Source organism: Dioscorea cayenensis, unplaced genomic scaffold (assembly GCF_009730915.1).
Source record: "Dioscorea cayenensis subsp. rotundata cultivar TDr96_F1 unplaced genomic scaffold, TDr96_F1_v2_PseudoChromosome.rev07_lg8_w22 25.fasta BLBR01000515.1, whole genome shotgun sequence".
NCBI classification, from domain to species: Eukaryota; Viridiplantae; Streptophyta; class Magnoliopsida; order Dioscoreales; family Dioscoreaceae; genus Dioscorea; species Dioscorea cayenensis.
The window spans coordinates 25867-38477 of NW_024086906.1; the positions used below are offsets into that span (position 1 = coordinate 25867).

Genomic DNA, 12611 nt, shown 5'->3' on the forward strand with positions numbered 1-12611 from the left:
GCTGTCAAAAGAATTGTGAGATATCTGGCTGGATCAATGAACTTTGGCCTGTGGTATCCACATGAAGGTGAAACCACTTTAGAAATCTTCTCTGATAGTGATTGGGGAGGGTCTAGAGCCGATCGCAAGAGCACTTCCGGAATGTTGTGTCGCTTAGGATCCAGTGCGGTGTCGTGGGGATCCAAGAAGCAGGAGGTGGTAGCCCTCTCGACCACCGAAGCGGAGTACATAGCCTGTACAGCTGCCGCCTGCCAGGGGGTTTGGCTCAGGAGGGTGTTATATGATTGTGGCACAAGAATTGAAGAACCAACCAAGCTGTGGTGTGATAACATGTCTACTATAGCCATAGCAAAGAACCCCACACATCATGGTAGGACAAAACATATCGGTGTGCGCTTTCATTTCATCCGGGGTTTAATTGGAGATGGTGTTATCTCCATGCATCATTGCCGAACTGAAGACCAACTAGAAGACCTCTTCACCAAGCCCTTGACTATTGAGAAGCATGAAAAATTAAGGAACCTGCTTGGGGGGATGCATGCTTCAATCAAGGGGGGGTGTTGATGGTGATTGAAGCTTTGGATGTGATGGATCATCGGCAGGGGACGGCAAGATGAAGCATGGAAGCTGGCATGGGGCTGTTCAGGTACAAGGATGGGGATATCCGAGGGTGGATGTCGTTTTGGAGTGTTAACTTAGTTAATCTAATGTTTTGTAAATAGAGAGAATGGATGTAATAAATGCACTGTATCTCTCTTTGTCTGTGCCCAACCAATGCGATTGGGTGCTGTAGTGATAGCATGACCAATAGGGTTTCATGCGTTTGGTGTAACCAATGACAGTGGAGGATTGACTGATATTATGTTACTTTTTGAATATAAAAGGAATGAAGAGCTGGGAGCTCATTGGCTGGAAAACACTTTGAATTGTCTTCTTTCTTTGAGTGTGCTTTGCTTGTGAGTGGCATTTAATCAAACACCTAAAGACGTTGTATGTCAGTGCTGGCATTTCATCAAACAGTCTGAAACTTCTCAGTTGTTTGAAGGTGTTCACCCTTTACACACATTAACAGAAGTAAGCCAAGACAGCAGAGAACGGTGTTGGTGAGACGAGTGGTGAGGAAGATGATGGTGACTTGGAAGAGTAGGAGAAGAAGATAGAAATGGAGAGGGTTGACGCCAAGCCAAATGCCAGCAAAGGTGCTCATCACTGAACGGTAGCATAGAACAGTGCCTTTGACTTCTACTTGAATTGTGAGTTCTACGTCCCCACTTGTCAACATTCTTTTTGTGTATCTTGCTTGCTTGTTAACTCTTTCCTTAGTTTTTTCTTTAATATACATATAATTTCTCCTTTTAGGTGCATAAACTCAATTGTTTATTGATTTACTAGTTGTTTTTTCTCTTCTTGTTTTGTTTTTGTTTTTATGAAACTCAAAAGAAGAGAAAGAAAGTGAAGGAATAGGTTAGTGGTGTACCCAAGTTCTCTCTTAATGATGGATAGAGATTAGAGAGTAATAAGAGAAGTGGCCTTTGGGACCATATTTTTCAAGAGGAATGACATGTTGACCAATGTGAATTTTTATTTTTATTTTGGAGAAAGAAACTAGGAAATTATGACAGTTGACCAATGAAAATCTCCAGTTTGGGTTTAGTTTTTCTGATAATGAAATTATTGTTTCCAATAAATAATAGTCAGTAAGTATTCATATATAAAACATCTATTTTTTGTATTTATAATTTAATCTTTATATAAGGTGTTAGAGTAATATAATACTTGTATTCATGATATATTATATTTATGTGTACATACATACTCATATGTACATCATTCGTGTATTTATATGGGTTGTTGCCCTAATGAAATTCATTCCTTCTTTCATACTTTGTCTATCATGGTATCAGACTCTGGCCGATCTCGCCGGAATCCTGTTCAATCCGGTCTATAACATTAATGTGCGTTTGTTCAACCCGGAATTTTGCATGTCCTCCAGCATGATTTGGTAGCTCTCTGACAAGCTTTGTCTGAGCCTTGCAACCTTTGTCTGAGCTTTCTCCGACGTTCAACCAATGAGCTTCTCTCAGTAGTCTAGCCACCCATGTCTGAGTGTTATTTTGTTATTTCTTACAGCTCTTCGCCGACGAGCTCCTTTCATCCATCTTGTCACCTTTGTCCAAGCATTATTTATATCATTTCTTGTAGCTTGCCGATGAGCTATCTCTCCTTGCCGACAAACTTTTCTCCGCTGACAAGTTTCTCACCTCCAACGAGCACCCCTGTCAACTGGCGAGCTTCTTTCAACGTGTTCCTCCCCGTCTCAATTGGTTCCCCGACCAAAGGACATACTTGACCTTCTAATTCAAGTCACAATACCTTGTCATTTTCTGTTTATTTTGATTCTCCTTTACAGTACAAATATATATATACATATATATTAAAAAAAAAGGCTCAAGTCCCAGAGCTATTTGACGTTTTCCCTTTGCTCTGTTTCCCTATCTTTATTCTTTTAAACAATATCCATTATTATTATATATATTTATATATCTATATTCCCTGCTTTTATTTTTTTTAAAAAAAAATGGCATCCTCTTCTTCTCCACATTTTCTGGCTCCAGTCAATGTTAAATTAAATGGCTCCAACTACAGAGAGTGGTTTACTACCGTTCGCATTGTTCTACTTGGGATGGATCTACTTGGCTACGTTGACGGTATTTCTCCCCAACCCTCTAAACCTGATGCATCATGGACACTTGTTGATCATCGTACCATGACCATTATTTGTAAGTATTGCAAAATTGATATTTGTTTGTATGTTGGGCATCTTCTTACTGCTCATGCAATGTGGGAACACTTGGGTTGTATGTTTAAGCATTCCAACTCTGCTCGTCAGTATGCCATTTTGCAGGATCTCACTTACATCCAGCAATGTGAGCGTTCCATCAAGGATTATATCAGTGTGCTATGGTCTCTGTGCCATCAGCTTAATTCTTTGGAGAAGTCTACTTGCTTGACATGCAACTGTTGTACAACTCGCACTCAATCTCGCTAAACACAGCACACCTTCAAATTTCTGATGTCATTCGTAGTATTATTGTTGAGGAGACCCATCTCAACACACTATTCCACAACTTGTCTCTATCAACACAGTTCTTGCTGTGACCACTCCACACTCCTCTCGGGTACCCTCTGGCCTCTCTGGGCAACCACCTCCTGCTTCACCTATCATTTCTCAATCTTCTATTATATGTCATTACTGCAAGCATCTTGGTCATATGAAGAGTCAGTGTCTCAAGCTTCAGCAACGACAGCAGCAACAGTCACCACAGCCTCATTCTTCATCTTGATCTTCTGCTTCCTCCCTTCAAGCTGCTTCAGTGTTAGCTTCCGTCTCTCCTTCCTCTGATGATCTTCTCTTTCAAGTTGCTCAGCTTACTGAACAGATTCATGCTATGCAATAGGCTTCTGGTATGTCTTTCTCCTCTTGGATTTTAGATCTAGGGCTACTCATCATATGACTACCGATATCTCTATTCTAGTCTCTATTTCTATGCCTCATATCCTTTATAGTGTTCATACTACTGATGGGAGGCTTCATCTTGTCATACAGTATGGCCATTTTCAGTCTACCACTTTTGACATTCCTAATATCCATCATGTTCCTGGCCTAACTCTCAACCTTCTATCTGTTATTCAGCTCATTGATCATGGTCTCACTGTTACCTTTTCTTCTTCTACTTGTTCTATGCAGGACTGTCTTACAGGCTAAAGGATTGGGATCGGGTGTAGAGTTGGTGGCCTCTATCACTTAGATTATCTTCATTTTCCTACTTTTCCATCTTCTGGTGTTGCCACTTTTGTGTGTTCTATTGATCGCTGGCACAGTCACCTCGGTCACTTGTCTAGTTCTCGTCTGAAACTCTTAACAAGTTCCAGTAGTCCTGGTTTTATTTCTTCCCCTCATTTCCATCCATGTCTAGGTTATAAACTAGCTAAACACACGGCTCTTCCTGTCTCTTCCCAAAAATCTATTTCCAAATCTACTTTTGATCTTATTCACTCTAATGTTTGGGGTCCTGCCCCCCTCTCATCTCTTGATGGATTCTTCTATTACATATCTTTCATTGATGACTTCTTGCGCTATACTTGGCTTTATTTAATGCGTTCTTGATCTGAAGTTTATGCCATTTACTCTCAATTTGCGCAAATGGTATTTACTCAGTTTGGTAAACGTATTAAGATCTTTCACTCTGATGAGGAACACGAGTAGGTCTCTACATCCTTCCGAACATTACTCTCTACTCATGGTACTATTCCTTAGTAATCTTGTCCTTACACACCTGCTCAGAATGGTGTCGCTGAGCGCAAACATTGTCATATCCTGGACACTGCATATGCACTCCTTTTTGCATTTTTTGCTCCTCAATCATTCTGGACTGAGGCCATTCTAACCTCCGTCTATCTCATCAATAGCACTCCTTTCTCCATTCTCCCTGGCATCACATCTTATGAACGTCTTTACTCACTTTCTTCCTCTTATGGCCATCTTAGTACTTTTAGTTGCACTTATTTTGTTCTTTTGCCTGCCATCAAGCGGAATAAACACTCTCCACATTCTACAATGTGCATTTTTCTTAGGTACAATTCTGAACACAAGGGCTATCGCTGTTATGATCCTCATTCTCACTGTCTTCGTATTTCTCGTCACGGCACCTTTCTTGAAGATACCCCTTAATTTTCTTTATCATTCCTGGATCTTTCTTTTCTTCAGTCTCCCACTAGTACATCCACTTCTCCCCTCCATAGTTCTCTCGAGTTCCACTATTCCTACTAATCCGGTGTCTTTCCCTGGTGTCTCCATAGATACTTTCTCTGTTCTTCCTTCCTCTGGGTGCATTGATGAATATGGTAATTCACCTCCCATTAATGGATCTGGTGATTTGTCTCCTCTCTCCTCTGACCCACCCTCTTCTGAAGATGTTCTTGTTATCTCCCGTCATTACCCAGACCATCCTCGACGTCCTCCTGCTCGATACGCACTCTCTCTCCTTTACCTACTCTCCTGATTTCCAGACCTTTCTTACTACCATTCACTCTCATTTCAAGCCACAGTCTTATCGTGAAGTAGTAAAACATCCCTAGTGGTAACAAGCTATGATAGAGGAACTTGATGCTCTTTAGTGCATGCATACATGGGATCTTGTTCTGCTTCCATCTGGTGTTATTCCTATTAGCTGTTAGTGTGTTTATCGAGTCAAGACAAGAGCCAATGGTAGTATTGAGCATCACAAAGTACGTCTTGTTGCTCATGGCTTTACTCAGGAGTATGGTATTGATTATGAGGAAACATTTGCTCATGTGGCCAAGTTGACTACTGTTCGACTTCTTTTTGCTATTGTTGCTGCTCGTCACTAGCCACTTCATCAGTTAGATGTGACTAATGCCTTCTTACATGGGGATCTTTCTGAGGACGTTTATATGATTCCACCTCATAGTTTCTCTCATCCTTCTCAGCATGTCTATCATCTTCGTTGTGCTATTTATAGACTCAAACAGGCTCCTCATGCCTGGTTTGAGCGTTTTTGCAGTATGGTTATTGCTTTTGGTTTTACTGAGAGCTCTCATGATTATGCCCTGTTTACTCCACAGACTTCTCGAGGCCTCACTATTCTTCTTCTTTATGTTGATGATATGGTTTTTACTGGTGATGATGTTGATAATATTCTTTCTTTGAAACAACGGTTACATACCGAGTTTCAAATGAAAGATCTAGGCCCTCTTCGCTATTTTCTAGGTCTTGTGGTTGCTTATTCTCGTCGAGGTTATTTGATGTCTCAATAGAAGTACATTTATGACATTTTTTTTATAAACCAATATCACTGATCTCCGTATTGCTTCTACTCCTATTGAGTTACATCATTAACCTCTTGTATGATGGTGAGCTTCTATCTGATCCCGCTCATTATCTTGCACTTGTTGGTGCTCTTGTCTACTTGACCATTACTTAGCTCGGTATTGCATATACTATTCATATTCTTAGTCAGTTTGTGAGTGATCCTCTCTCTACTCATTATGCTGCCCTCTTACGAGTTCTTCATTATCTTCGTGGCCCTATATCTCGCTTTCTACTTTTCTCTGCCACATTTTCTTTTAAGTTGTGCGCCTATTGTGATGCTAATTGGGTAAGTGATGCCTCTGATCGATGCTCTACTACTGGTTTCTGCATTTTCCTTGGAGATTCATTTATCTCTTGGAAAAACAAGAAACAATCTACTGTTGCTCTTTCTACTGCTAAAGTTAAGTACGATGCTATGTCCTCTACTACTAAGGAAGTTCTTTGGTTGTATTAGATTTTGATAGATTTAGGTGTCTCTATCTTTGCCCCCACTCCTATATACTTTGATAACCATAGTGCCATCAAAATTGCTGCCAATCCTATATTCCATGAGCGTACAAAACATCTTGAAGTCGTTCTTCACTTCGTTCATCATCATTACCTTACTAATAGTATTCTTCTTCTTCATGCCCCCTCCACATAGCAGATTGCTGATCTTTTCACTAAGGCTCATACTGTCTCTTGGTTTTAGCTTCTTGTTAACAAACTCTCGGTTCATAATCCGTGGTAATTTTGAGGGGGTTGTTAGAGTAATATAATACTTGTATTCATATATTATATTTATGTGTACATCATTCATGTATTGATATGGGTTGTTGCCCTAATGAAATTCATTCCTTCTTTCATACTTTGTCTATCATAAGGTAAGGCCGCCAATGGCATTAGAGCTAAAGAAAACTTGTTTTCCAAGGACTACGCTACACTCCAATTAGAAAAGAAAATTTCTTTATATGTTTAATAATTAAATGAATATAAGATAGAAGATTAAACTTTAATAAATACCAAAATTTAATTTTAATTAAAATAAAATCAAAAAAAATTCCACCAAACACGTAAATAGAAGAAGAATGATAGCAGTTGTACATAATGCTAATAATAATTATAGTAAACTCCCAAATATGTACTATTAAAAAGTACAGCAGATCGTTTACATGTCCACAATAAGATCTAACGCTTTGATTCAAGCGAAAGACCCCTAGTCATAATTAAGCCCAGCACCAACACTTCACTCTGTTGCTCACGTAACTAAGCCCCAATGGAGTTTTTCTCTTAGCACTTCAATCTATCATGACCGCAAAAATCTCTTGGAACATGAAGGTAGGATAAATCACACTAGAGGAGAAAAGAGACGTTCTACTACCTTTTCACTCACCGTCTTGACCCTCTTCAACCTTGCTATGTCTAATCCTAATGAAATGCCACTCATTCACAAGGATTACCAAGATAGATTCTCAATCCTGGTGACACTCTAATGGAAAATCAAATCAACAAGCACTCAAGATTGAAACTCAATTAAAACATCAATTAAAGAAACATAATAAGAGTCAATGAAACAAAATCATCCTACGGTTTACAAGTTCAAGCATCCACTAGAGGTTTAGCTCTCCATGGTGCAATACAAAAGCAAAAATGAAATCAAAGATAAGTGCAAGCAATCCATAAAGATAACCTCCTTGTCATCCATATCGATAGTCTTGCGGAGCTGCCTCATTTTCTCCAAGGACTCCTTCGTCAAGCCTAGGGCACATCCCGCTGAATCCAAGCCGTCGGAAGCTCCCCCAATAACTTTTCCTCAAAGGAGGTCGATATCGAATACTGTAGGAACGTTCAAAAAATCTAACAAAAGCCTTTCCAAATCCTAGTCACGCTCTTCCAAAGAAATAGCCAAAACACAAGAAAAATATCCCCAAATAGAACTCTCAAAGTGGTATTTATAGGGCTAAAATCGGGCATCCACACGGCCCTATAGAAATTCCACACTGGCTTGTGGATTTCTAGGCTCTGATTTTTCTACGTGCTGTGAACGATAACTCCTACAGTACTTTTGATACAATAATTTACTACAGTACTCCAGACTCCAATTTTTTAAACCATGCTGTAGATCGTGTCGTATCATTATTTAAACCACATTGATAAAGCTCTTGGAAATATTACACAAGTTGGAACATATGAGTGTGACTGCTTTTGTGCCCTTCCAATTGGTATATTCACTTGCACACTTTGGAGGTTGGCACACACCTATATGTCTATGATCACAACTTGTGCTTTGACCCTTGTTCGATATAAGAATGCCATCAACAATTGCCTCCACAATCTACTTTTGTTTCCTTTCTTTGAAATTGTCTCCACAATCTTAAATGCACAAAAAAACACACACAAATACACATGAATGAGCCATAAAACTGATGAAAATAATCCTCAACGTAAGAAAAAGTTAGAATACCCTAATTGATCCCTGTATTATTTGAAATGTGCCCATTTAATCCCTTTCATTTTATTTGCCCTTGTGAGGTCCTTTTATTATTTCAACGAGTAAATTGAAGTCCTAGCCGTGACGAATATTCGATTTTCCGTCAATGGAGGCTGACATGGCATTTATATGTATATTATATTATTAAAATATTATTTTCATCCTCACGTGTAATATTTCTCACCAGTTTTGCCTGTGCCTTCACTTTTTCAGTCCAAAAAACAGTTAAGAGAGAGATGAGAGAGAGAGAGATAGAGAGGGGAGAGCTTTCAAAGCTTCCCATTATAACCAACCGGCGATGAGCAGGGTTCTAATCGGGGTGACGGTGAAGCTCTGGGCAAGGAAAATGGGTAAGATGGTTTGAATCAGAGTTTTCCAATTTGGCTAGCGTTTTATTCCTAGCTTTTAGTACTAAAAATCGTTTCGCTGGGTTTCGGAATGCAAGGCTTAGGAGGCTGAAGTGGGAGGTGTGCACTTGCGAGTGATGTGGAAGATGCTGAGCGGTGGGCGGAGTGATTTCGCTCTTCACCGGCCAACCAAGGTGGAGTGGGAACAGCACGTGAGGAGTGGGATACTTACCATTTATGCTGTGGGTTTTGAGCTCTTGCTCGCATGTGCTAGTTTGTGAGCGTTTAATGTAGATAACTAAGTTTGTTCATAACCAAATTAAGAAGAAGAAGAGATTCCTCTCTATCTTTCTTTCTATCTTTCTCTCCATCTCTTTCTCTTCTCTCTTTTATTCATCCATGTCTGTGTTTATATGGAAAGGAAGGAACTTTGTGTGATTTGATATGGATGAAAATAACTCTAATATTTCATGCTTGATGTTTGTATCCTTTTTTTCTTTCTTTCGCTTTTGGATGTTTTGGATCTTGCATTTACCTGAATTTGATTGGTGAATTTTGGCATGATCATGTTAGTGACGGTGGTTGTTGATGCAGAATAGCGGTTGTCAACAATGACAAAGGGTATTAGAGAAAAATTGCTTGATATTCCTTACATGTTGTTGACGGTGACGGCGACCATCATCACGACTGCGAGACGGCAGCCATAGAGATGACGACAGTGGCTCGGAGGATGATGGTTGTTAGGGATGGATAAAGCTTAATTTAAAAGTTAATTTTCATTTAAGTTTGGATTCGGTTCGATCTAGTTTTTTAAGTTTTAAAGATAATATTTTAATAATATAATATAATATACATATAAATGCCATGTCAGCCTCCATAGACAGAAAATCAAATATTTGTTGTGGCTAGGACTTGATTTTACTCATATAAAAGGACCTCGCAAGGACAAATAATACGAGATGGATTAAAAAGGTACATTTCAAATAATATAGGGATCAATTAGGGTATTCTACCATTATATATCTATTTTAATATTATGTAAATCATTTTAAATTTATTGAAAACATAATTTGAATTAAAAACACTTTTTTTTCAACTAATTAATATGCTTATAATATTGAGCACGGGCGAGTAAAGTTGGTCCATGCTTAATGATGATAGTATTTGTAATCTAATTCTATTTGTATGGCGCTTGCTTCAAGAGAAAAATAATTGCCTTGCTTTTTACTCTATTTCAATTCACTCATGTTATCACATTAAATTAAGACCTACATTTCCCTTGTTTTATTTTAATTCTTTACCCCAACAAGCACAGTGATGATATATATTGATATTATTTTTTTTTTCTGCTTACCATTTTTTTTAGCTTTTTAATTTAATAATATTATTTTTGATGATATGCAGAATTTATTATCAATTGTTATATTATTACACCATTAAATATTATTAAGTATTGTAAATTTATTGTTAATTACTGTTATGTATTATATACAAATTAATAATAATTATTAGATGTATATTTAAGGATTTTGAGTGTCACGATCTCTAATCTAGAGAGTGATAAACAACATATTCTCTCTATATATATATTTCAATAGTTTTTACTTATGGGTACTTATATTGTTGTGGCAAAAAATTAGTTTAATTAGCAATATGGACCTAGAGTTACATGTGACTCTCAGCCACAATAATTTTGAGTATCAGCCCCTCCCAATCCTACTTACGAGGCCTTCTCCATGAGATTGAAAGCCCAAGATAGGTCATAGGAAAATAACCCACATCACAATTAAGTGTTTCCGCAGATGCAACATCCGAGGTTTCTCTTAGCTTTTTAGAATATAAACAAGTTTTCGAGAAGTTGACCTCCAAACCGAAAACACTTTAAAAAACATACAATTACCACGGGTGGCTTAGCGGTCAAGAATCCAGACAAGAATATTAGCCACATTTTTGACAAACAGGTGTATTATTTTTCAAAAAAAAAAATTAACAAAATTTAAAAATAATTAATATTAATAGAGAGAAATGTATATATAATCAATTAAAAAAATAATTCTTAAATTAAAATAAATATTAAGGAAAATCAAACCACCAAAAAGCCAAAATCTTTGATTTAAGATATTAGTGTTGATGTGATCTAGACCGTCCACGTTTTCTGGATATAAACGTAATTTTAAAGTTGTTATATAAGCTAGGTTTTTCGAACTAGTGGTTATCTCTGATCTCAAGCTCGAGCATTCCCAGAGAACAATGGCGATGCTGCGCGCTGCTTTGAGATCGATCCAGCTCTCTCTTCGCTCCTCCATCGCCCTCAAAGAATCTCTTGCCTCTTCGCCCGCACCCCTTCCGCTTCTCTTCGCTCGCCACTTCAGTGGCAGCCGCTCCCGTGATGACTTCCCTCCTTATGGGTGAGAAATTCTTGAAACCCTAGATTTATTCTCGTTTTTTTTTCATTGTTTTTGGTGCTGATTTGATTTCCGGGAGACGTTATTGCTAGGTTTGAGCCGACGACATTGCCGATGAACCCGGGGGTCCGAATCGTGCCGGAGAAGAAGACGTTTGTGGTGGAGGCTTTTGAGGAGAGGGCCACGCTCAACGAGAACATTGTGGTGAGACTTTTAACGATAGTATCATTTGAAGTTTTTTCTAGACTCTAGTATTGTTTTATTTGATGGTATGTGTATTTGACTTAGTAATTGCAGTTCAAGGTTTTTCTTTTAAGTATATATCTATATGGTGGTTCTCCATTTGATGAGCTGAGAAATTCTGAACTTGTGTTTCTGATATATTTCTGAATTGAGAATGCTAATTAGATGCAGCAAAACCATTTGCAATGATAGAAAATGTCAAGTGTTAGGAGCCTGTGTTGTTGTATTGTGTGCAGATAATGACAATAGGGTAAAATATACCAATCTGGTCTAGTTCACTTTTCAATAACCTAATGAATTGGTTTTTGGTTGGATCCTTGGTAAACATAAATTAGAGCTGAGGGAATCCTCAGAGGAGGTTTAGAATTAGTTGTCAGATAATGATTTTTATAACAATGATTTATATTGATTAGTGTTGTTAAGGCGCTCCCTAGGCCGCAGGCACAGAGCTAAACCTTCTTAGTGCCTCCAATGGTCTAAGGCAAGGCACTTTTAGTCAAGTGAGGCTTTTTGCGTTTTTGCGTAAGCCCAAGGTGTAAAAAAAGTGCACATGCTTGAAAAAAACTGTTAGTTTTTTTATTGTTTAAAAAGAGTTTTTTATTGTTTAAAAGAGCCATAATTTACTAGGCATTAGTATTTGAAAAGTCTATAAGTCTATTAATAGAGTAGAATTTAATAATTAAGCAATAAACATTTCACTACTTTATACAAATCCTCATGGATGACTATAATTCTGAATTAGGAAAAGAAGATGAAAACATGAATTTAGAGTTTGACATTAATGATGATGATTATTAGCTGCTTATGATTTTAGGAATAGAATTTTGACTTTAAGATAAGAAAAGTTTGTTAATATTAAAGTTTAAGGCTTTGATACTTATATTTGTCTATGACTCTTATGACATACCGTATATATCTATATATATATATATATTCTTTATGTGTATGTAGCTTACTTCAATTAGGCGCTCATTTTTTTTACGCCTTGCGTCTCGGGCGATAGAAGGGTCCTAGTGCCTCGGGTGTGTCTTGCGTCTTTAACAACATTGATATTGATGTGACACAATCAATCGCAGTTATTGATAATTATCTCTCTCTCGGTATTTGTTAAGAGGAAATATGCTCTTATAGCAACTTATATTATGTGATTTTAAATCATTGAGAATGGTTTTGGAATAGCTATCTGCATTATAACATATTTGCACAACTTATTCAGTGGGATAAGCATAACAAAACTGGTAGCTAGGGGGGTG

General features: G+C 37.8%; 1 protein-coding gene across 1 annotated transcript; it reads left to right on the forward strand.

The window, feature by feature from the left end:
* Positions 1 to 10941: 10941 nt before the first annotated feature.
* LOC120254587 lies at positions 10942 to 11781 on the forward strand. The gene is made up of 2 exons (XM_039262674.1): positions 10942 to 11118; positions 11208 to 11781. The coding sequence occupies exons 1-2, from the start codon at positions 10961 to 10963 to the stop codon at positions 11365 to 11367; spliced, it is 318 nt and encodes a 105-aa protein (XP_039118608.1). The 5' UTR covers positions 10942 to 10960; the 3' UTR covers positions 11368 to 11781.
* Positions 11782 to 12611: the final 830 nt, after the last annotated feature.

What these genes read in the sequence shown, in the direction of transcription:
- LOC120254587 (XM_039262674.1), top strand. Translation starts at nt 10,961, where the DNA reads ATGGCGATGCTGCGCGCTGCTTTGAGATCGATCCAGCTCTCTCTTCGC. An exon ending in GATGACTTCCCTCCTTATGG is followed by an intron (nt 11,119 to 11,207) that starts GTGAGAAATTCT and finishes CGTTATTGCTAG; the next exon opens with GTTTGAGCCGACGACATTGC.